This window comes from Pseudochaenichthys georgianus, chromosome 6 (assembly GCF_902827115.2).
Source record: "Pseudochaenichthys georgianus chromosome 6, fPseGeo1.2, whole genome shotgun sequence".
Lineage (NCBI taxonomy): Eukaryota > Metazoa > Chordata > Actinopteri > Perciformes > Channichthyidae > Pseudochaenichthys > Pseudochaenichthys georgianus.
In genome coordinates this window covers 42756840-42781797 of record NC_047508.1, presented here as the reverse complement: position 1 = coordinate 42781797, position 24958 = coordinate 42756840, and the positions used below count along the sequence as shown (strand labels likewise).

The 24958-nt window shown below is 41.8% G+C and overlaps 1 protein-coding gene across 1 annotated transcript in view; it reads left to right on the top strand.

Annotated features, from left to right (window-relative positions):
* cttnbp2 (cortactin binding protein 2) overlaps positions 1-24644 on the top strand; it is a 51104-nt gene extending 26460 nt beyond the window's left edge. Inside the window, exons 8-20 of the mRNA XM_034084880.1 lie at positions 3245-3340; positions 4009-4088; positions 7354-7440; positions 10013-10112; positions 10803-10955; positions 12178-12350; positions 12644-12822; positions 13438-13670; positions 15810-16004; positions 16917-16962; positions 17067-17166; positions 21143-21220; positions 23659-24644. Of these exons, the coding sequence (XP_033940771.1) occupies positions 3245-3340; positions 4009-4088; positions 7354-7440; positions 10013-10112; positions 10803-10955; positions 12178-12350; positions 12644-12822; positions 13438-13670; positions 15810-16004; positions 16917-16962; positions 17067-17166; positions 21143-21220; positions 23659-23919 (1781 nt within the window). The 3' untranslated portion in view covers positions 23920-24644. The remainder of the gene's footprint in view (positions 1-3244; positions 3341-4008; positions 4089-7353; positions 7441-10012; positions 10113-10802; positions 10956-12177; positions 12351-12643; positions 12823-13437; positions 13671-15809; positions 16005-16916; positions 16963-17066; positions 17167-21142; positions 21221-23658) is intronic.
* Positions 24645-24958: the final 314 nt, after the last annotated feature.

Genomic DNA, 24958 nt, shown 5'->3' with positions numbered 1-24958 from the left:
GACACTACAAACTGATATGCAACTGAGCATCAGCAGGAGAGGACTCTTTAAAGTAGAGACACTACACACTGATATGAACCTGAACATCAGCAGGAGAGGACTCTTTAAAGTAGAGACACTACATACTGATATACACCTGAGCATCAGCAGGAGAGGACTCTTTAAAGTAGAGACACTACATACTGATATACACCTGAACATCAGCAGGAGAGGACTCTTTAAAGTAGAGACACTACACACTGATATGCACCTGAACATCAGCAGGAGAGGACTCTTTAAAGTAGAGACACTACATACTGATATACACCTGAACATCATCACGAGAGGACTCTTTAAAGTAGAGACACTACATACTGATATACACCTGAACATCAGCAGGGGAGGACTCTTTAAAGTAGAGACACTACATACTGATATACACCTGAACATCAGCAGGAGAGGACTCTTTAAAGTAGAGACACTACATACTGATATACACCTGAACATCAGAAGAAGAGGACTCTTTAAAGTAGAGACACTACCTACTGATATACACCTGAACATCAGCAGCAGAGGACTCTTTAAAGTAGAGACACTACCTACTGATATACACCTGAACATCAGAAGAAGAGGACTCTTTAAAGTAGAGACACTACCTACTGATATACACCTGAACATCAGCAGGAGAGGACTCATTAAAGTAGAGACACTACATACTGATATACACCTGAACATCAGCAGGAGAGGACTCTTTAAAGTAGAGACACTACATACTGATATACATCAGAAGAAGAGGACTCTTTAAAGTAGAGACACTACATACTGATATACACCTGAACATCAGAAGGAGAGGACTCTTTAAAGTAGAGACACTACATACTGAGATGCACCTGAACATCAGCAGGAGAGGACTCTTTAAAGTAGAGACACTACCTACTGATATACACCTGAACATCAGAAGAAGAGGACTCTTTAAAGTAGAGACACTACATACTGATATACACCTGAACATCAGCAGGAGAGGACTCTTTAAAGTAGAGACACTACATACTGATATACACCTGAACATCAGCAGGAGAGGACTCTTTAAAGTAGAGACACCACATACTGATATACACCTGGACATCAGCAGGAGAGGACTCTTTAAAGTAGAGACACTACATACTGATATACACCTGAACATCAGCAGGAGAGGACTCTTTAAAGTAGAGACACCACATACTGATATACACCTGAACATCAGCTGGAGAGGACTCTTTAAAGTAGAGACACTACATACTGATATACACCTGAACATCAGCAGGAGAGGACTCTTTAAAGTAGAGACACTACATACTGATATACACCTGAACATCAGCAGGAGAGAACTCTTTAAAGTAGAGACACTACATACTGATATACACCTGAACATGAGCAGGAGAGGACTCTTTAAAGTAGAGACACTACATACTGATATACACCTGAACATCAGCAGGAGAGGACTCTTTAAAGTAGAGACACTACATACTGATATACACCTGAACATCAGCTGGAGAGGACTCTTTAAAGTAGAGACACTACATACTGATATACACCTGAACATCAGCAGGAGAGGACTCTTTAAAGTAGAGACACTACATACTGATATACACCTGAACATCAGCAGGATATGTCCTTTTTGACAATGTTCTGCTTTTGTATTATATATAGACATTTTATTTATTGGGGGTCCCGACAATAGCAACAACTTACAGACATACATAAACAAAAAGCAAAACAAGACAAACCACGTACAGTCTGTTTAGTAAAATTCAAGTAATACATACAATCATTAGAATTTGAGAGACAGTCGAGCAGATCAGTTTCATCAATATCAAGAACAGACCAGTTGAAAGTGAGATGATAATGCATGTTTAAACAGACCCAACGATGCAAGATCTAATAGCAGCAGGTAAAGTATTCCAGTCCGTTGGGGCTTTGGGGGATAGTTCAGATAAATGCATTTAAATATCAGCTGAAGCCAATGTGTGTGTCTTCTTACATTTAATGAAGGCTATTTAATATTTAGTATAGACAAAAGGACTAATTGATTATCCAGATAAATAAGGAGATGACAAACCAATATTTAAATATTATTTGCAGACTTAGCTAACGTTTGCTCTGCAGTTAATAGCCACAGTGCAGCAGGGTCATTTCTTTGACAAATGGAAGTTCAATGTGAGCCGAGTCATAAATTCGGCGGTTCAATTAGTGAGAGACACCTCCAACTTTTGCCTCCACGGTTTCTCTCGGGATGAAAGAAAAGTAAAGCTATTATATGGTTTGGTTGTCAGAACAAATGGGGAGTTCTACAAAAAGCTTTACTGCCTGTCAGCACGGGGAATTAAACCTCCTGAAAGCTTTCCGAGCTTACTGCAGAGCTGTCTCCTCGTTAGTCGCTGAACATTCATTCTTTTTAAAGGGGCCCTATTCTGCTTTTTAGGGGTTTCCCTTTCCTGTAGTGTGTTATAGGTTTTAGTGCATGTAAATGGCTGCAAAGGCTAAAATCCCTCTCCCACACACTCCCCCCTGCCTGAAACACCTCCATTGGACTTACTTCCTGAACATAATGACATCACTACGCAACACTCACGTCTCTATTGGCTGGCGCTCCAACACGAATGAAGAACAAAGCGAGTCCAAACTGAACGTTTTTACTTTCCAACAAGAACGTTAGAGCAGCCTTCCTCGACATTGAGAAACACGCCCTGACTGAAACGCCTCCATTGGACTCCTTTGTTTACTTCCTGAACATAATGACATCACTATGGAACACTCACGTCTCTATTGGCTAGCGCTCCAACACATTGAACGTGATAGGCTAAAGGGCGGGACATCTCTAAGCTGTTACCATATCTATGTATATTTATTACTTTATTTGCTCTTTTATTGGACAGTGAATTACTTATATTTATATATCTTATTTGATATCTTTATCGCATATAAGATAAGATAATACTTTATTGATCCAAATGTGGGAAATGTTTGTGTTGCAGCAGCATAAAAGACATGGCATTGTACAATACACATTCAAAAGACTAGAAATAAACAAAAAAGTAGAAAATATACATTATTTACAAATTGACAATAACAAAATATGTTTACTTCTTATCTGTTTCCTTTATCTCTTTCTTACCTGTTTCCCCCGGGATAATAAAAGGTATTTCTGATCCGGACTGATCCTGATTGATCCTGATGATTGTACAACAGGTTTGTTTGATTGTTGTTCCCTTCTGTTCTCCTGCAGGAGACACAGCGTGGTTGCCAGATCAGGAGCTGCCTCTCTCCCCCTGGGATCTGGTCAGGAAGCCCCTGAGTCAGAGCGTCACCATCCGCCTCAAAGGTACCAACCTGGCAACCCAAACTCATTGTGCAGCACCGAGCCAGAACCAGAGCGAATATCAGAGAGGATTAAAATGTTATCTGGAGGATGAGAGGAGACTAAAAACACTTTGGATTCATTTGTAGCGTGGGCAGCGATGAGTCAAACCACATAAAGGAACATTAACCAGTTTCCAAGAATAACTCATTAATTATCAGCCAACATCTGAATTAAATGTAATTGATTGCATCATATCGAATGATAAAAGTGCGGACTGGCACGCCACATTCTCTTCAGTTAACGACAAACTACGGTTAGTCAGTCCATTTATAAATAGTTGGTTATTATATGTTGCATTCAGGGCATTGAACCTGTGAATACGATGATTTGTATACAATGTATTGACATCTTAATCTAGAGAGGCGTTTAATGTCTTGTTTTATCATGGAAAGCCCAACGCTGAATGTGATACAAAAAGGAGAGAAAGCAGGAGCGTCCATATTGCAAACAGCATGTTCAACAATCAGCAGATTATTCGTTACAGCTGTTGAATGTTTTGAGCGTTGAACCTGTAGCGTTTTAGTTTGAGGTTAATCTGAAGGGCTCTCAGCCGCGAAGTGACTCTGCTTCTGATCGGAGAGGATTTGAGGAATGGTGGTGTGAGTTTCCCGCCTGTGTGTTTCCGACAGGTCTGTCTGAGTCGTGTCTCCACGAGTCGGCTCTGGAAAGCCTCTTCCCTCTGCCGCTGCTGCACAACTACGTCCGCCTGGTACACACACACACACACACACACACACACACACACACACACACACACACACACACACACACGTTCTCACTCCCATCCCGTCACATATTGACAGACGGTCAGGGCCCCTCCCCAATGTGTTTTGCGAAACACAATAGTGTAGTGTGTAGTGTGTAGTTCTGGGGGGGCGTTCGATTCCAGTTTTGGATAGTCTGGCGTGGTTTTGTTCCATTTCAAACAGCTGTTTGACGCTGTAACCTTGGAGCACTGCCACTCCAACATCCAATCCCAGACCTTGAAGATTAATCACGGGGACTGTAGTCCTAAACGATAGCTGGGGATTATGGGTAGTGTAGTGTCTTCGGCCATCCTAAACTCAAAAATGTTGACAATCGCAATGATGCTCGAAATGTCCCTTATAGGCCTACGTCTGTTTCCGGTTATTTTTATTTTGAAATTCAGTTCCTGACGAACGCCTAAAAAGACAGAGATTATAGAATTAAACCAATAAATAAAAGCAAGGATAATTGTGTGTTATTGGTGAGTAAATAACAGTGTGTTATTTTGAAAAGAATAACAAATTAGAAGGAAAAAAGATTTTAAAAATACAGATTTCAGTATCCTGAGGCTCTGAGCCCCATGCATTTTCCTCACAGACGGCAACACTAAAGGTCTAAAATAAAGACCTAAATGAATATTTGGGATGTTCTTGCCTTTAGATTCTCCCAATAAGTCCAAGTACAGAGGGTGACTCTGCTGTGAAAAAACATATTTCCACCAAAAAAACGTTAGCATTCATAAAGTAATCTTCGTCATAACTAGCAAACTAAACATCATGTACATGTACTGCACAAATAATCAGAAATAAAAACTCATTACTCGCATAAAATGACATCAAAACACATTTTAATGAAATGAACCTTAAAATAGGCATTTTCCACCGAGAATAACACGAAGGGCGGCCATTGTTGTTGATCACGTGGTCTGGGAGCTGTTGCAGCGCCATAGCAACCACCTTAGCAACCATGCATGTGTACAAATTCATGAAGTAATCTTCGTCATAACTAGCAAACTAAACATCATGTACATGTACTGCACAAATAATCAGAAATAAAAACTCATATTAATCGCATAAAATGACATCAAAACACATTTTAATGGCCAAATGAACCTTAAAATAGGCATTTTCCACCGATAATAACACGAAGGGCGGCCATTGTTGTTGATCACGTGGTCTATGAAGGTCTATGGGACGCCCTGCCCGTAGAAGCCTGACTTCCAAGGGGTACCCTGTACGTAATAGAGTGACGGGGAGGGGCCCTGACCGTCCGTCAATATGTGACGGGATGGGAGTGAGAACGTGTTGCGCGCGCGCGCACACACACCACACACACACACACACACACACACACAGAAAATACCGCGAGGGATTGAGGGATTCGATTTTATTATACATCCATGGATTAGATGAGTAAAATGTAAGGAGGAAGCTGGAAGACTGCAGCAGGAGAATTGAGAGGCAGAGGAAGTGATGGACAGATAAAAGGAAGGAGGTTAAAGCAGCAGCTGCAGCGCCCCCTGGTGGGAAACTAACAAAACACACTTGACAGAACAGTCAGCAGCAGCAGCGTCTGTACCGTACAGTAAATGTATGTGTGACAGTTAGCTGATGCTTTGATCCACTGTGACTCGAGTCTGACGGTAAAATATGTTTCACAGCTTTGTTCATCTCTGCAGCATTCAGGAAGTATGAATCCATGAATCCATGTTTAATTTTCCATTTGATTGTAAATCAATAAAATGTCAAAACAGATTATGGATCTATGGGAGAAACGTTAGCAAGAAGTTATATTTCTAAAGCTGTCATTTATAATTTGTATTATTTTTATGGTTCGGCTAATTCATCAACAAGTACCATAATATATCATTATAATAATAACATTATTGTTTTTGACTTCCCCTTGATAACAACATGGTACCTTCCTAAGTATAATGTGATAAGACTTTATTGATCCTAAATGTGGATTGTTTTCCGTTACAGCAGCATGTTAAAACAAGGCTTTGCACACAGTGTGAAAAATAAAAAAAACTGTAGAAAATGATCACAAATTCAATATTAACATCTCACAAGTTGACCGTGAAAGATAAAGTGAAAGATAATAGAAATACTGACGTACCTCTAAGCCACAGAGTCCAGTAAACGTACCATGTGACTCTGGACCACGGGTCAAGGCGGAGCTTATTATTGCTGCAAGTCTCGAAACACTTTTGTCCGTCAGTTTCAAGTTTCAAGGCTTTATTGTCATGAGCACATCAGTGTAGATATGGCAATGAAAAACGTGAGTCACAGGCTCCTCCAACAGAGCAACATATATATATATATATATATATATATATAAGAGATAATGTGGTACTATTAAATCCACGTAATTACACATCACAGCAATGAGGCTGAAACATGAAACCAGGATACATCCCTTACAGTCAAACTGGATCTAAACGCAGCTGCCTGTGTGCGCTGATAAATACTTTCTGATTTCATATTTATTATATCTACTTATCAGCTACATGGCCCTAACGTGTAATGTTATACAAGCATTTGTACCAGTGCTTTTCACAAGTGGACTCTTGCAGGCCAGAGTAGCTGGAGTGATTCAACAACAACACAAAGACATATCTGAGAAGAGATCAGGACGAAGAGAAAGAGGAGAAGAGAGATGAAGAGAGGGGAGCAGGAGGAAGAGGAGGAGATGAAGATATTAGTGAAGAAGAAGACATGTATCGGAGAAGCGTCAGAGAGAGGGCCAGAGGCGGGGAGCAGGGGGTGAGGAGACTCCAGCTGGACCACATGGCATGTTCTCATTCTCCTCACATATTCCATCACAGCAGCTCAATCTAGCAGCTCTCAGGACGACACATGTTGAAATGTGTCACCTTTAGTCATTTGTGTACTTAATTATTACTAAGTACTTTGACTGTACTTACAGTGAACAGAATTCTAGGGTATCATGAGTACGTTCTGCTGTTTTATATGTGAGTGTGTGTGTCTGAACACCTTGTTTCTCTTGTGCATTAAGGACACTTGTGGCATGATTTAACAATAAATAGGTTATGCATTATAAAATACCACGTACGGTCCGTCCTCCCGTGCCACCCTGGCATGACCTCTTGCCCCCCCATGTCAAATGTTGTAGAACCGCCACTGTATAGGACATAGAACAAATAAAACAGGTAACATAGTGCAAGACTAGTTCTGGATCCGCTAACCCCCCCTGTCCTCTCTCAGGTGGAGCAGTATGGGAACCTGATCTTCCACGGGCTGGAGGGCAGCTGTCTGGAGTTCATCGCCAACCTGGTGGCTCGCTGCATCAAGGTGCGTTCACGAAACACTCATCCAGGAAGCTATAAAGCCTTTAATGACGGAGAATTACATACATAAGATAAATATCCATCTCAAATGCAAATCAACAAACATCAACATGGACATTTTAATAGCTACCAATAAAACCCTCTCTCTTTTCCTCCGTACCCAAATCTCTAAAAACGGGGAACAACGGAGCTGATCCAGATTTGCGTCCGATACAGGGGCGGACTGGCCATTGGGAATACTGGGAGTTTCCCCGGTGGGCCGGTGCTGTGTGTGGGCCGGAGGGCCAAAAAAAAAAAAAAAGTTTATTAAAAAAAAAAAAAAAAAAAAATCCTACCGGCCCACATTTGTAAGTGTTCTGGCCCAGCCCAGCCCAGTGGGGTGTGGCCAGGGTTGGGTTGTAACGGAATACATGTAACGGCGTTACGTAATCAGAATACAAAAATCAAGTAACTGTATTCAGCTCGCGTTACATTTGAAAAACGAGTAATCTGATTACAGTTACTTTCGTAAACCTGAAGTGAATACATTTTGGATTACTTATTGGAATTATTGGTGGAAAGATTTCCTCACAACATTTAATATTCATTACTAAAGGTACAGCCTTGTCTGGTGCCTTGCTCAAGGGCACCACGGCAGGGCAGGAGGTGAACTGGGACCTCTCCAAGTAGAAGTCCACACTCCAAATAGGTCTGGTTGGGGACTTGAACCGGCGACCCTACGGCTCACAGTCCAAGCCCCTACTGACTGCCATAGATTTAGTCCCTAATTTTGCTCTCAAAATGGACCAGATTGATCCATTTAACTTCAACATTTAAAAGAAAATCTTCCCGGGGGAGCATGCCCCCGGACCCCCCTAGAGGAGGTGAGGTCCACCACCTGCCCACACCCCCTGTTAAATTGTCTCACCCACATTGAGGATGCTTCGTACGTCGCCCATGTTTTATTCCATGTGTCAAGTCAGGCAAATTGGGTCCAAATGTTATTGCATCAATGATCTGTTAACATTAAAATCACTAAATATATGCCGTAACTATTTTGCTCTAGGCAACTCAAGGGCTCAGGTAATGTGATTACTATATGAATAATGGTCCAAAATAACATAAAATGCATAGGGTTTTTTGTTAAGTAACATACTTTCGCCGCCGGCCGGCCGATACATGCTGCGCATTAAGTGGGCCTGTCTGTCAATTAATCCCCGGGCCACTTTTCCCCCCCAGTCCACCCCTGGTCCGATATGACGTAACATCTGAAATGTGGACCCACGGCCCAATCAGAAACGTTGCTATCAGAAACAATGCCCGACTGTTTTGGACGTAATATGGTCGGTGTTTACATTAGCATCGCTAGCACTCAGAGCTAACCTGTACTGGAGAGCATGTGTGTGAAGAAGCAGGAAGTAAAAAGGAACTCACTTGTGGTATAACCGGCAAGAGAGAAAGCCTTTGAGCTCCAGACTGTTTCAGAGAGGATCCTTGATAATCCATGATATGGAGTTTCATCACGGCAGCATTTAGTTTAGACGGTAGCTGCCGGGTCCCGCATGAGCTCAGCCCCCTCCTTTTTAAAGCTTTATCCCCAAATCAACACTTTTGAAACAGGAAGTGAAACAGAGGGATATGAGGCATGGCTAGAATGATCTGTTTGGTATTTTGAGCAAAACATAGACATGTTTTGTATATATTTGTATATATCTGAGACCCATGCTATTGCCTAAAGATAGCACGATAGGTGACCTTTAAGACATCATAAAATACAGGGCAAATTCTTCAGCTCCCATAAGTGAATTGAATTAATCAAAAGTAGTGTCTTTATTTATTTGACAGGGATACTATGCATCTACGCATATGTACATTTAAATAAATTCTACAATAGAAAATAGGACTTTCAGGCCTTGACACAACATTATTTGCACGTCAGTATTTGTTTTGATTATCATGAATACTTTCATACTTAGCATAAGCGGAGGAAAATCCATTCTGCTTCGGTGCATCTCCAGGTGGGGATAACTCACCAGATCTAAACACTGTTCATACAATTTATATTTCCTCCCATTGATTTTATTCTAAATAAATCAAAGTTACGATCTGGTATTGTGGCCGTCACTCACCACTCGGGGATTAGCTGTCTTTTGTTTCATTGATATAATAATCTAACAATGGCTTTTTAAACAGTATGAAGGCGGTAAGAGAAGGGAGTAGATCTGTTATGGGAATAGCATGTAGTTAGTACAAAGAAGCCAGCTAAGGGACTCAACCTGTTCATTGGTTTTTAATTAATTAATTAGTATGAATGTTCTATTAATAACCTATAATTGTATATGTGTGTATTCTACTGATATATTTCAGCATGTCTACAGAAATAGAGGAGAGATCGAGCAGCTTCCTCTCATTCACATTCTCCTCCCGCTGCACAACTGTAGTAATAGTAGTAGACCTCCTTTGTTTCCATGACAACGTGCTCCTGTCTCACCTCTCTTCCTCCTCTTCCTCTTTCTCTCTCTCTCTCTCTCTCTCTCTCTCTCTCTCTCTCTCTCTCTCTCTCTCTCTCTCTCTCTCTCTCTCTCTCTCTCCTCCAGTCAAAGCAGGATGTGGGGGGGCTCGGCTGTGACGTGGTGAGGGTGGAGGTCGACGAGAGTCTGACCAAAGAGCAGCTGCTGGAGACCTTCATCAGCTGTGGTAAACACACACACACACTTGCATGCACACACACACAACCACTCACACACAAACACACACACACACACACACACACACACACACACACACACACACACACACACACACACACACACACACACACACACACACACACACACACACTTGCATGCACACACACACACACACACACAACCACTCACACACAAACACACTCACACACACACACACACACACACACACACACACACACACACACACACACACACCACACACACACAGACAGACAGACACACACACACCCTTACACTCAGACACAAACTCACATGCACACACTCACTCACACTCAAACTTACACACACACTTACACTTGCACCAGACTCACAATGACACACACACACACACACACACACACACACACACACACACACACACACACACACACACACACACACCACACACACACACACACACACACACACACACACACACACTCACTCACACTCAAACTTACACACACACACACACACACACACACTTGCACCAGACTCACAATGACACACACACACACACACACACACACACACACACACACACACACACACACACGAGTTTACTAATCAGTCTCAAAGTCACTGAAAACGTCACAGAACATGTAAAGTATGACGTAGTCACCTCATGGATCAGAACACGTCCTCTCCTCCTCTGCAGGTTTCCTGGTGCCCGCGGGGGGGTCCGGCTCTCGCTGTGTGCTGGTGCTGCTCGAGGGTCTGGAGAGAGCCTCGTCTCTCAGCGGCCTGATGGGAGATCTCTGCCTCAGCCTGGACAGCCGGGGGTCTGGGGCTCCGCTCCATCTGAGTACAGGTACTAATATAGAGTACACAGATTAATACAGGTACATCATATATCACATATACACATTACTACAGTTACTACTGCTGCTAATATCTAGTATACACATTAATACAGTTACTACTGCTGCTAATATCTAATATACACATTAATACGGTTACTACTGCTGCTAATATCTAATATACACATTACTACGGTTACTACTGCTGCTAATATCTAATATACACATTACACATTACTATGGTTACTACTGCTGCTAATATCTAATATACACATTAATACAGTTACTACTGCTGCTAATATCTAATATACACATTACTACAGTTACTACTGCTGCTAATATCTAATATACACATTAATACAGTTACTACTGCTGCTAATATCTAATATACACATTAATACAGTTACTACTGCTGCTAATATCACATATACACATTACTATGGTTACTACTGCTGCTAATATCTAATATACACATTACTATGGTTACTACTGCTGCTAATATCTAATATACACATTACTATGGTTACTACTGCTGCTAATATCTAATATACACATTACTATGGTTACTACTGCTGCTAATATCTAATATACACATTACTACAGTTACTACTGCTGCTAATATCACATATACACATTAATACAGTTACTACTGCTGCTAATATCTAATATACACATTACTACAGTTACTACTGCTGCTAATATCTAATATACACATTACTATGGTTACTACTGCTGCTAATATCTAATATACACATTCATACAGTTACTACTGCTGCTAATATCCAATATACACATTACTACAGTTACTACTGCTGCTAATATCTAATATACACATTCATACAGTTACTACTGCTGCTAATATCCAATATACACATTACTACAGTTACTACTGCTGCTAATATCTAATATACACATTCATACAGTTACTACTGCTGCTAATATCCAATATACACATTACTACAGTTACTACTGCTGCTAATATCTAATATACACATTACTACAGTTAATCGACTGCAGGTATCCTTTCACTCGTACTTGCACCTGCACATTATCGTATGTTGACGGTTTGTTGACGGTATAACGTGCTTCTCTAACGGATGTGACTTTCGGTTAAATTGCATCTAAATGTCATCTTATAAAACCAGAGAGTCAGAAGGTATGCTGAACAACTCACAATGGAAGACTCTAGTAAAACATGGATAATGACCAGGTGGTAAAACCCCCCCCCCTCAGGTCCGCACCACTTCTCTGAGAGCAGCTTCCTGATTGGCACGCTGTCGAGGCCCCGCCTCCAGGGCCCCGAGCTGAGGCTGCAGCAGCATTTCCGCTGGGTGACGCTGCGCTGGGACCAGGAGCCGCTGCAAGGCATGCTGGGAAGACACCTCCGCAGGAAGCTGATCCACAAGGTGAGGGGGGGGGGGGGGGGGGTCCAGATGCAGAGGACAGATGTTCCCTGCTGTTGAGTTTTCATTGTTAGTAAACAGTGACAGGAGTTTAGTGTTGTTTTATCAGCAGAACAGATACATCCTCTCCTCTCTCCTCTCTCCTCTTTCCTCTCCCCTCTCCTCTCTCCTCTCTCCTCCCTCCTCTCCTCTCTCCTCGTTTTCTGTCTCAAGTGATGAGGTCAAAATGGCATGCTGAAAGTGCAATAGTTTAATAAAAGGGATTTTAAAAACCTCTCCTCTCCTCCCCCCTATAGACGGGGTCCTGTCTCCCCTCCCCCTCCTCCCCCCTTCAGAGCTCTGTTTTGTGGGTGAGGGACGTGTGGCAGCAGCTGAACGCCTGTCTGTCTCGTCTCGGGACCCCCGAGGCTCTGATTGGTCCCCAGCTCTTCCTGTCCTGTCCTGTTCTGCCCGGCAACACACATGGCGTCATCAGGTGAGTTTCTGATGCACCCTGTAAAACACATCAGCACAGATGGAGCTTCTTAAAGTTCTTATAGGTGGCTTCCAGTTCATACTTTAAGATATGTTTGGTTTATTGTAAGATCCAGAGACATGTTAAGAGTTTTCTCAATCACAAACTAAACGTAGTAAATGTTTTTTTGTGGCATAATTCAAATGTTTTCAAGTATTTTTTGGCATAATCTTTCTCAATGTGTTTACTATGACTTCTTGATGATTTTTTTGCGACAAATTAAACTTTACATTATAGCAAATTCGACATTTTAATTATCTTTATATTTTGACATATGACATATTAACGACATCTTTTATACAAACTATGACATCTTATTTTCTTACTTTTATTGCATAGTGTACATTTATTTAATTTTTTAAACACACTATGACATTTTTAACATACTATATTATGACTAATAAAATTATTAACTGCTATTCTTATGTTGACATACAAACTATTTAAATACAAAACAATGATACGATTATATCCATTTATTTTTGTGCATTTTATATATATTTCCACATTATTTATAAACTATACTTAAACTTTTTTGTGACCTTTTTAATGACGTTTATATATATATCTGTTCAGGTGGCTGTCCCGGCTCTGGAACGCCGTGGTCGTCCCCCGCGTGGAGGAAGCTGTTATCGCCCGGGTAACGGCCAGACGCTCCTCGACAACCACCTCTACATCCTCAACGTCGTCGCAGAGACCGTCTCTTAGCAACACTTGTCTCAGCGCCGGGCAACAGGCCGTGGTGAAGGCGGCTCTCAGCATCCTCGTCAACAAGGCCGTGCTGCAGGGCTGCCCTCTGCCCAGACACGGTGAGAACAAGTACTTATACTACTGTGTGCAAATACTCAGGTACACGAAGAAGTCCTTCATTCAAAGTGCAGCTGCAGGCGGAGAAAAGTATTTATACTACTGTGTACAAATACTCTGTTACACATAAAAGACCTGAAAATATTACAACAGCTGCTTCAGGCGGAGAAAAGTATTTATCCTACTGTGTACAAATACTCTGTTACACATAAAAGACCTGAAAATATTACAACAGCTGCTTCAGGCAGAGAAAAGTATTTATACTACTGTGTACAAATACTCTGTTACACATAAAAGACCTGAAAATATTACAACAGCTGCTTCAGGCAGAGAAAAGTATTCATACTTCTGTGTACAAATACTCTGAGATTTTTTAGTGCACATAATACACTTGTTGCGATTTTATTTTGATGACAGACTATTGTCTGTGCTTTTTTTTATATATTTCCGTACAAACTTTTATTTTTTTTACTTTTGACATACAAGTTTTTAGATTTTTTTATCGATCAGAGTAACACATGCGTCACTTCCTGGCAAAAAGTACGGCTCCGCCCACTTTTGGGGGAAAACAACGCTGTCATTTGAATGGCGGTCAATACAAATTCTGAAGTTACCGTGGACTGTCTGATCTTCAGAGGCCGGTCACGACGGCCAGTCGGCAAACATACATGAAATCATTGGAAATCGACAATCGGGCTCGATATGTGGTTGAATTCAAATCAGTAGGCGAGGCTGTAATTTCTCCGGCCGTTACTCTCATGAGCGAGGCGGAACATAACAGTTGTAACATGCCAACAAGCTGCCGGGTCGTTTATTGCTCCTCAAACATTAAAACAGATCCAGAGTTCCGTGTTTCTGAACTTCCTCTCAGAAGAAAGGACGGTAACCGAAGAGCTCTGTGGCTTCAGGCTCGATCGCCGTTCAGATGACAGCGTTGGTTTCCCCCAAAAGTGGGCGGGGCCGTAAAGTGACGTAGATGTTACTCTCATCTGTGGAGATCGATCGCCTACTGATTTTAATGTAACCACATATCGAGCCCGATCGTCGATTTCCAATGATTTCATGTAATTGTTTGCCTGTCTGGTCGTCGTGATCGGGCTCTTTGAAGATCAGACAATCCACGGTTTTCTTACATTTCTGACCGGATTGGCAAAAACTTCAGAATTTGTATCGACCGCCGTTCAAATGACAGCGTTGTTTTCCCCAAAAAGTGGGCGGAGCCATCATTTTTGCCCGGAAGTGACGCGTGTGTTCCTCTCATCTATAGCAGGCTGTGCATATGTTATGATTTTCTTTCTGACTCTTAGGAGTGTTGTTTAGCTACTTACTATGACATTCCTTTTCTAGTCTTTTAAAGTCCCAACTTCAAAATGCAAGTAATGTAGCTGCAGACAGAGTATTAAAACCACTACTTACTACTTGTACTTTTTTACTTGTAAATGTCCCGTTGTTTCAGTAAAAATCCAAAAGTAATAGCATCAAAGTGTGCTTTAAGTACCGACAGCCAAGGACACTCAGGGGGTCCGCGGGGTCTTAAAAAGTATTAAAAGTTGATAAATCAATTTAGCGAAAATGAAGGCTATTAAAAAATATTAAACGGCATTTTCCAAGGTGTTACATTTTGTAGCTTGTTTTCAATAAGTATCTAAATGGTCCAGAGAGGTTGTGTTCTGCAGTCTGCCTGAATGTAGTCATGGCGTAGGTGTGTCGTGTGATTCTGTGGAGTTTATTGATGGCATCCCGTTGGGTGTGACGTCATCTGAACAGGACATCGCACGCTCACTGCTTGATAGCGCGAAGGTCCGTTTACGCCGGTTGCTAAGCAACATCGTTATGGGGAAATGCAAGTCTGCGTCCAAATGGTTGGAAGATAAGGAGGAAGGACAATCAATACTGTATATAGTCAATGTGAGGTGAAGTGTGTCGCCATGGTAACCGGTTAGAACTCGAAGTGGCGATGAGGTCTTAAAATGTTTGGAAAGGGTCTTAAAGAAGGTCTTAAAAGGTTTTACATCTGACTTCAGGATTCCTGCATATACCCTAAAGCTCTTTATGCCGGCTGGGACGCACCTAATGAAAAATACAAAGAAAGAATGAAATAAAAACATCTCTATATTGTGTATCCCCTAAATCTGCTGCAGAGATTGACAGGTACCTGCTGGAGTTTAGGGGCGGGACCTTCCCTCTGTCGGCCATCAGCTCCTATAAAGGAGAAGGAGGAGGAAGAGGAGGAGGGAGGAAGGGGCGGGACAGTGGGAAGCTGAGGCGCTCCAACACCAGCCCCCGGAAGAAGGGAGGGACCCCAAACTGGAGCTCCGGAGGCTCCTTCAGAGAGGGTGAGGCTCAGACACGAGAGATTTCTCACATGTTTAGAGCTGGAAACATGGACTGGCTTAATGTCAACAGCACAATGTGTAACGTTCGACTTAATGGTGCTGAATTACACGTCAGGTATCAAAGTCAAAGTCAACTTCATTGTCTTCCAGTTTGTGTGTACAGACAGAGAGATCGAAATACCGTTTCCCACAATCCAGAATACAAAAACAAATATATATAAAGATATGTATATACCTATTAGGGCTGCTCAATTAATCGTATTTTAATTGCGATTACGATTATGGCTTGCAACGATTACGGAAACAACGTAATCGAAAAAAAACGATTATTTTTTATTATTATTACTTTTTATTGTTTTATTTATTTTTTAAAAAATTGGTTTTTCAGTTGAATTATTCTTAAAGTTCAGGGTAAACTGTTAAAAACACTGTTCAAATTATTTTTCTCCGATAAATAGATGTTTTCAAAGGCAATGAATAATCACATTTAATAATCGCAATTACAATTATTGACCCAAATAGTCGAGATTATGAGCTTTGCCATAATCAAGCAGCCCTAATACCTATATATATATATATATATATACACAATCAGACACATTTGTTCACACATTTAAGACATCAATAAAAGCACTACAATCAATATATAAAAAAATAACAGTCACTTCAATAACTTTGAGAAATGTTGTGAACTATGTTGAAAATATCTTGAAAAGGAAATTGTATATTTGTCAAAAATATGAAAAAGTTATACTATAGTACATCCGAAAATAAGACAAGTCATACGTCGAGCAAACAATGCACTTCACAATGGACATTTTTTCTTATTAACAACATCTTTCAATAGACTTCTTTATGAATACATGCAAATAAACATCAATAAATCAAGACGTTTGTTTGTTTGTGTTACAGGTTCGCTCTCCAGCACTGATGTCAGCTTCATCCCCAAAGTCCAGAGGTCCGTCTGCTCTCCGCTGATGATCCTTATCATGTTCAATATGACATGCGAGTGTTTAAGAACCTGAAACCTGACACTAAATGAATGTTTCCTGGTGTTCGCAGGGAGCCCACAGGTCTGTCCGTGTTCTCTGACGACGAGACGGATTTAATCCGAGAGCTGCAGACCATGTGCTCCAGCAAGTCAGAGCCAGACATCAGCAAGGTACCACACACACACACACACACACACACACACACACACACCATGTATACATCACTTCAGGGGACATTACATTGACTTACATGCATTTCCTGGAGACTTATCCTAACCCTAACCATAACCAACACATGCCTAACCCTAACCCTAAACCTAACCAAGTCTTCACCCTAACATTAATGATCTCCCTCATGGGGACCTCCAATGTGTTCCCATAAGGGAGGCGAGTCCCCACACGTGACTGTGTAAACGTATTTAGTCCCCACAAGTATAGTAATGAAAATCACAATCATAATCTCGATTATTTGGGTCAATAATTGATATCAAAACGATTATCCATTTACTTTGAAAACATCAATTTATTGGAGACATTTTTTTTGAACAGGATGTTTTTAACAGTTGATCACCCTGAACCTTAAGAATAATGCTATGGAAGCCCATTTCCGCCACTTAAAAAAAAAGAAATTAATTAAAAGTTAAAGGTTTTGTGGTAACATTCACGGGTTAGAGTTAGAGCAACTCACAGCAGCAGTATGCCTACACTATTGTCATTAGTGGCGTGAACGTTACCACAAAACTATAGGCATATATATTATAGTTCATAACAGGTCATGTCCAAGCTATGAACTGCATTGTTGTAGTTTAGCTGCAATATAGGCTATATGTAACATCTAACATTTACAAAAGTCACCTGTAATAGTTACCTTATTTAGGACTAGATGCCGTTTGCATGGTGGAGAGCAGCAAGCTGATGAAGGGACCTTTGAAGACAGCGCCACTGCAGCGCATGCGCACTTATCTCATAATTGTGACTTTTCATGGGGATTTTATTTTTTTCAAGTGGCGGAAATGGGCTTCCATAGGATTCAACTGAAAAACCAAAAAAAAAAAAAAATAATAATAATAAAAAAATAATCATTTTATTTCGATTACGTTGTTTTCGTAATCGTTGCAATAATTGAGCAGCCCTACAATGCACTACCACTGTGTGTCTCTGTCATCTAGCTCAATACAAACAAACATCTTCAGAACCTCTCAGCTCCAAGGACGTTTCCAAACACTTGAGGTCACATGTTTTGGCTTCTTTAATTCACCGCCGCCATCCTCCTGAAGAGAGAGTGACCGTGAGGACATTCACCTGCTAGAACCCGGGCTGTTTGAAATGCAGGCTCTCACTGATTTAACATATTACAAAAAATGAACTTGTTCAGTGGAGCAAGCGGCTTCAGAGGTGTGAGTCTTTAAAACCTGAAGTAACTTCTGAGAAATTATATATTTACAGAGTTTAGAATCCAATAAATGCTGTTTTTGAGATATGTTATGATGAAGAAGAGGGGACACATGTTGATGTAGAAGAGACATGAAGAAGAGGGGACACATGTTGATGTAGAAGAGACATGGAAGAAGAGGGGACACATGTTGAGTATGGAAGAGACATGAGAAGAAGAGAGGGGACACATGTTGATGTAGAAGAGACATGAATGAAAGAGGGGACACATGTTGATGTAGAAGAAGACAGGAGAAGAGGGGACACATGTTGATGTAGAAGAGACATGAGAAGAAGAGGGGACACATGTTGATGTAGAAGACATGGGAGAAGGGGGACACATGTTTGATATAGAAGAGACATGAAAGAGGGGGACACGTTGTTGAGAAGATATGAAGAGGCATGAAGAAGAGGGGACACATGTTGATGAAGAAGAGACATGAGAAGAGGGGACACATGTTGATGTAGAAGAGACATGAGAAGAGGGGACACATGTTGATTAGAAGAGACATGAAGAGAGGGGACACATGTTTGTAGAAGAGACTTGAAGAAGAGGGGACAATGTTGATGTAGAAGAGACATGAAGAAGAGGGGACACATGTTGATGTAGAAGAGACATGAGAAGAGGGGACACATGTTGATGTAGAAGAGACTTAAGAAGAGGGGAAACATGTTGATGTAGAAGAGACATGAAGAGGGGACACATGTTGATGTAAAGAGACATGAAGAAGAGGGGACACATGTTGATGTAGAAGAGACGTGAAGAAGAGGGGACACATGTTGATGTAGAAGAGACATGAAGAAGAGGGGACACATGTTGATGTAGAAGAGACATGAAGAAGAGGGGACACATGTTGATGTAGAAGAGACATGGAGAGGAGACATGTTGATTATAGAAGAGACATGAAGAAGAGGGGACACATGTTGATGTAGAAAGACATGAGAAGAGGGGACATGTTGATGAAGAAGAGACATGGAGAAGAGGGGACATGTTGATGTGAAGAGACATGAAGAAGAGGGGACACATGTTGATGTAGAAGAGACTGAAGAAGAGGGACACATGTTGATGTAGAGAGACATGAAGAGAGGGACACGTTTGATGTAGAAGAGACATGAGAAGAGGGGACACATGTTGATGTAGAAGAGACATGGAGAAGAGGGGACACATGTTGATGTAGAAGAGACATGAAGAAGAGGGGACACATGTTGATGTAGAAGAGACATGAAGAAGAGGGGACACATGTTGATGAAGAAGAGGGGACACATGTTATGTAGAAGAGACATGAGAAGAGGACATGTTGATGGAAGAGGGGACACATGTTTATGTAGAAGAGACATGAAGAAGAGGGACACATGTTGATGTAGAAGAGAGATGAAGAAGAGGGGACACATGTTGATGAAGAGAGAGAAGAAGAGGGGACACATGTTGATGTAGAAGAGACATGGAGAAGAGGGGACACATGTTGATGTAGAAGAGACATGGAGAAGAGGGGGACACATGTTATGTAGAAGAGACATGAAAGAGGGACACGTGTTTGATGTAGAGAGACATGGAGAAGAGGGGACACAGTTTGATGTAGAATAGACATGGAGAAGAGGGGACACATGTTGATGTAAGAGACGTGAAGAAGAGGGGACACATGTTGATGTAGAGGAAGAAGGGGACACATGTTGATGTAGAAGAGACGTGAAGAAGAGGGGACACATGTTCATGTAGAAGAGACGTGAAGAAGAGGGACACGTTGATGTAGAAGAGACATGAAGAAGAGGGGACAATGTTGATGTAGAAGAGAAAGTGAAGAAGAGGGGACACATGTTGATGAAGAAGAGGGGACACATGTTGATGAAGAAGAGACGTGAAGAAGAGGGGACCACATGTTGAGTAGAAGCGACATGAAGAAGAGGGGAACACATGTTGATTGTAGAAGAGACGTGAAGAAGAGGGGACACATGTTGATGTAGAAGAGACATGAGAAGAGGGGACACATGTTGATGTAGAAGAGACATGAAGAGAGGGGACACATGTTGATGTAGAGAGACATAAAGAGAGGGGCCACAGGTATTGATGTAGAGGAGACATGGAGAAGAGGGGACACATGTTGATGTAGAGGAGACGTGAAGAAGAGGGACACATGTTGATGTAGAAGAGACATGAAGAAGATGGGACACATGTTGATGTAGAAGAGACGTGAAGAAGAGGGACCATGTTTGATGTAGAAGAGACATGAAGAAGAGGGGACACATTTGATGTAGAAGAGACATGGAGAAGAGGGGACACCTGTTGATGTAGAAGAGACATGCAGAAGAGGGGACACATGTTGATGTAGAAGAGACATGGAGAAGAGGGGACACATGTTGATGTAGAAGAGACATGGAGAAGAGGGGACACATGTTGATGTAGAAGAGGGGACACATGTTGATGTAGAAGAGACGTGAAGAAGAGGGGACACATGTTGATGTAGAAGAGACATGGAGAAGAGGGACACATGTTGATGTAGAAGAGACATGGAGAAGAGGGGACACATGTTGATGTAGAGGAGACATGAAGAAGAGGGGACACATGTTGATGTAGAAGAGACATGGAGAAGAGGGACACATGTTGATGTAGAAGAGACATGGAGAAGAGGGGACACATGTTGATGTAGAGGAGACTTGAAGAAGAGGATTTTGCGTAGCAGGTGACCTTTAACCTGTGATCTCGTTCTCCTCCCACAGATCTCTGAGACCAAAGACGACCTGATCCTGTTCTCCAGCTCCTCCCAGAAGGCCGAGCGGGAAACGCCCGCCCAGACGGTGAGGGGGGACGGGGGACATATACATCAATCACTGACAGCATGGACATTAATACATGTTACTGCAGTGAACCTGTGTTGATCAATCTCAGCCAATCACAAACAAGGGCTGAGTGAAATGGGTTGAATCAAATATCAATACTTTTTAACCAAATGACTCAAATCGACGATATCGTAAGGTTGAATATTGGATCGATTCACACGTGAACATGTTGATAAATCCACTTCAGTAAAGGGGGTACAGTAAGTTGACTTTACAGCAACGACACTACGAAAAGACGACACTTCTTAAATGCATAATCTAAAACAATATTGACATCAGAATCGGAAAGCCTTTATTTGTCGTTACAAAAAAAAGGCAAAATAAAACGAGTAGACCGTCAGGTTAAAAAAAGTAGGTACATTTTAGAAGTACGGGAACATCTTTAGGCAAAGCTCTCCGTCTACCGGGCCGCTTCCCTTCCTCCCCTCACCTTCGGCCATGAAGGATGGGTCCTGACCCAAAGGACGAGATACAAGCGGTCGAGATGGGTTTCCTCCGCCGGGTGGCTGGCGTCTCCCTTGGGATAAGGGGAGGAGTTCGGAGTAATACCTGGCCACCGAATGTTGAAGAGGAAAACTAAGGACAGTATAGCCTTTGCATCTCTTTTAGCACGAAGAAGAATACTCCTAGAATGGAAATCTTCGATACCACCTAAAGCATCTCAATGGCTTAAAGATCTAATGTTGTACCTGAACTTGGAGAAGATTAAATATAACCTGAGGGGCTCCTCAAAACTATTTGAATCTGTCTGGGGCTCTATGATAGCCTACACAGCTGAACTTAAGACACTACATTAAGGAGACAGAGGGGGAACTACGAATGTATGGTTTTTATTTACCTTGTGTCTCTTTTTATATTAATTTTTTATTTATTTATTTGTTCTGTCTTTGTATACATGTATGTATGTAGGTAGGTACGTGTATGTATGTGCATGTGAACATGTGGGTATACATATGAGTATATGGGTACAAGTATTACTGTTACTATTCTTTATTCCCTTATCTATACATTTTCTTTTAATATTATCTTCTATATTACTTTACTTTTACCTATACAGGTATCTATCTTATTTATTTAGTTAGTTATTTATTTTACTAGCTAGGACCGGGAGGGAGGGAAAGGGGGAAAATAAATAAAAATATTGACTGTATAAATGTAAACTCATTGTGCCTGACTCAATAAAAAAAAAGTAAAAAAAAAAAAAAAAGTGAGAAGTTCGGTCATCAGGGAGGGACTCGGAGCTGAGCCGCTCCTCCTTCGCGTCGAAAGCAGCCAGTTGAGGTGGTTCGGGCACCTAGTTAGGATGCCACCTGGGCGCCTCCCTAGGGAGGTGTTCCAGGCACGTCCAGCTGGGAGGAGACCAAGGGGTAGACCTAGGACCAGGTGGAGGGACTATATCTCTCCGCTGGCCTGGGAGCGCCTTGGGACCCCCCAGTCAGAGCTGGTTGATGAGGGGAAAGGAACGTTTGGGGCTCTCTGCTGGAACTGCTACCCCGAGACCCGCCCACGGATAAGAGGAGAAGATGGATGGACTTTTCCTGACATTAAAACACACACAGCATTTATTTGTGACCAACTCCTCTCTCCTCGTTATCGCTCCACCAGCTGCCGACTCTTTGAAATGAGCGTGTTTTCAGCGTTACCTCACACATAACGGGCCCGTCCCGTACGAGCTGTCCCGTACGAGCTGTCCCGTACGTGCTGTCCCGTACGAGCTGTCCCGTACGAGCTGTCCCGTACGAGCTGTCCCGTACGAGCCATCCCGTGATATATCACTACAGCTGTGTTGTGCAGTAGCAGCTTTTAGAACACGTTTTTTTTAGATGTAGTTGTTTAGTGTATTTTATGAATTCAACTAAGAATAGTCCGGCAGATCCCAGGACTTTGAGACCCTGAACCTGAAGGGGAAAACATCGTATTTAATACAAATATGTATTTCAGTAACAATAGAGAGACAATATAGTTCTATCGTTATATTTATTTGAAGCCGGCACTCCACTACAGCTTTAACCTTTTAACTTCCTAGATTTCTAAACATTTTACTTACTTTAAAAAAGGTCCAGAATTACCTGAATGAATGTAAAACAAAGTTTCAATATTTAAATCTGTCCTTCAAGTTTGTTTAGTAACAAACAACATCACTATAAAACGTGCGCTTCTATTGGCTAGCGCTCCAAGACCTTGTACGTGATAGGCTAAGGGGCGGGACATCTCTAAGCGGTTGACCAATTGCTTAGAGATGCGACAACAGAGCCGGCCAGCTAACCAATCAGAGCAGACTGGGCTCTGGTTTCAGACAGAGGGTGAAGTTAAATGTCACAGGTGCACTCTGGGAGTTGTAGTTTTAGGCGATTAAATATGCCTCGAACTCACCTGATATCTCCTCCTCTCTTCAGACCGCCCCGTCCCCCGGCAGCCCGGTTGCCGTGCAGAGCAGCGAGCGACGATCAGGCCCCGCCCCCGCTCCAAATCCCAGCTCCCGGTCCCCAGCAGCAGGGGGGGGGGGCGGGGCTTCAGACCCGAACCCCCCCGATCCGCAGCAGGACAAAACAGGCGCCCCCCACCCCAAACAGCAGCAGCAGCAACAACAACTACTACCGCAACAACAACATGAACGAAAACAGCCAATCACAAGAGGACATTTGGATCCTGCATGAAAACAACAACAACAAGTGAACAGCTCCCATCCTCTAACCCCCCAGCTGTGAAACCCCTCCCTCCATGATGTAAGACTACGACGACTCTTAGTATTTGTACTCGTTATCCGTACTTGTTACACTGTACTGCAGTTGTGTACTTGGGGACCACAGTTTTATTCTATCACAGTATTTGAAGTATTTGTCTTGGTCTGGTAGAGGAATAAAAAAATAAAGGTTACTTTTACTGTTACCTCATTCCAGGGTCTAAACAACCTGCTAATGATGGGACAGTAGAATAAGTTGTAAAGTATTTAACTGGTGGAAACTGCAGTATTTCTGTGTACTTAAAAGAGGAATACTGCACCGAGGAGTAACTGAACGTGTTTCTGGATCAAAGAAAGCAGGTTTTAAGTTTCTTTTTATGGCTATTAAGTATTTTGAGAAGTGTTTTATCTTTAAATAGGTTGGTTTAAATACTGTTGAGATTAATCAGGGTTTTACCAAATATATTTGTACATAAGAATTAGTAAATGCTCTATAGATTGGTGTACGTGGTATGACGCTTGTACAGTGACGATTAAAAACCTTAAACTGAAAAAAAGTGAGAAGTTGTACATAGTGTTTGTAAAACCAGTTTCTGAACCTTCACTTGTTTCAGAGTGGAGCGGCCGTGGCAATAAGTAATAGATCTGTAAGAAACACAGGATGTCCTTTCAACTGTAAGCCATAATAAATATTTTAAATGCCCGTCATTTCCCGAGTCATCATTATTTTACTGGTTTCAAATGCGTTTTCTCCGTATGTTTACTTTTTACAGGACATTGTTTATATATAAATATACATATGTACAGGAGAGGTTTTAGTCTGTAGCTGTTTGGAGTTTAGACAATTGTCTTTCAAGCACACACGTTAAACTGGCACTGTTAAAAATCCACATCGGACTTTTTCGGTTCCTTTTGATTAAATATTAATATATGTTTTTCGATTTTGGTTAAAACACATTCTTTACAGAAGACGCAACAAATGAAGCTCAGCGCAAGTTCAACCAGGAAGACCG